Consider the following 1,557-nt stretch of genomic DNA (forward strand, 5'->3'; position numbering starts at 1 on the left):
AGGACAGACCAGATAAACACACCCATATATATATATATACACACACACACACAACTGCATGGCGTTGGGTACCGGAGGTCTGCTGCAGTCAGTGCCATCTGGGCACCTACATTCTCCCGGATGTCCTCCCTGTAATTAGAGCCAGACCCGGCTTGGCTTGGTCCAGCCCAGATCCACCCTCTCATTTGCAGAGGCCCTCCCTGAATACTTAAAGAGCTTTCCAACGATGTGCAGGCCTTTAGAGGAACTCTTTGGCTCTGCAAATATATTTTCTAATAGTATCACCGAAAAAAGCTGGAACACTTAAGGTAAGCTGGTTATAGCTTTCGTCATATGCCAAGCAAATGTTTTTGAGGAATTGCATTTCTGCATTGAATTTCCTACTAATTGTAATAAATGTAATAAATCCACTACTCTAGATGTTTTGTTTTGTTACCGTATTCTTATTATCTAGTCACATTTAGTGGAGAATGACAGAGAAGATAAGATAGAGGAAAGCAGGCAGTGACAGTCTGATTTGCACTTGCAGCACAGAGAGCACTCAGTATCTTCCTTTCCTTCTTGACTGTGTCATAAAAAATAACCCTTTTTCTTATCACCGGGTAGGTGCTCAAAATGTCCATCGCCCAGGCGGCGGCCAAGGCCATGCTATCTGATGCCCTGCTGCAGGATGGCTCCGGGATAAACCGGATCAACCACCTGGAGCTCGAGCTTCCTCTGGACAAGGTCATCAAATTTGTGTCCGTCGGCCTTCCGCTAATGTTGGTGTGCATGGCCTTCGCCCGCGAGATTTCCCTGGGTGAGCCACTCTCTGTCTCTATCTTTTTTTTTAACCATGTTAGGACATTTGTTTTGTATTCCACTAGCTTTTGCCCCCAATTATACCCTATATTCCTGAGTGCTCATTTTTTATTTGCCGTTGTGTTTTGGCTTTGTGGTCTCCCTGTGTTTCAGTTTGTGTCCTCTGTAATGTAATCGTGTACCGTTTGTCCTTGAATTGCTTATTATTTACTTGCTAAACTGCATTTAGTTGAACTTGTGATAAGAAAGAATATCATACATACTAATATAAAGATACTTGTTAATCCTGTGGCCTGTGGTTTTTAAGTCGAAGTTAACACAGGAAATGACCCAAATGTGTGTTTTTTTTTTAGAGCTGGGTTAAAAGTCCATGACAAGTGAGCATGTCTGGGCTCTTTCCCAGCAGGCTTTTATCCTTGCACTCAGAAACATCTCCTCATGCTTTACAGGTCCTACTTGAGGAAATATTAAGAGCAATTACAATAGCTCTAATTACACAGCACTTAACAGAATTAGGGTGCTGTGAAGCAGGAGGGAGAAAACACTAAAACAAAACCTATCATAAGAGGAAGTCATTAACTGTCGACTCCATTAAGACCTCCTGAGCATAACTGTAGCAATAATGATACGACAACACAAAATTACAGAAAACAAAATCACAATAGGTTCCAACTCTATTCATTAGTTTAGACTGCCAGAAGTGTTTGCTGCGGTCACGACCCATAGGGTCGACAAAGCTTTGTGGGGGGTTGTGAG

The 1,557-nt window shown here is 42.5% G+C and overlaps 1 protein-coding gene across 1 annotated transcript in view; it reads left to right on the top strand.

Moving 5' to 3' along the window:
- Nucleotides 1-615: 615 nt before the first annotated feature.
- Nucleotides 616-1,557, top strand: part of panx3 (pannexin 3) — a 12,181-nt gene continuing 11,239 nt past the window's right edge. The window contains exons 1-2 of the mRNA XM_035666050.1: nt 616-813; nt 955-971. Of these exons, the coding sequence (XP_035521943.1) occupies nt 616-813; nt 955-971 (215 nt within the window). The remainder of the gene's footprint in view (nt 814-954; nt 972-1,557) is intronic.

The sequence above is a fragment of the Morone saxatilis genome, unplaced genomic scaffold (genome assembly GCF_004916995.1).
Source record: "Morone saxatilis isolate NCDOM2014 unplaced genomic scaffold, NCSU_SB_2.0 Contig20, whole genome shotgun sequence".
Taxonomy (NCBI): domain Eukaryota; kingdom Metazoa; phylum Chordata; class Actinopteri; family Moronidae; genus Morone; species Morone saxatilis.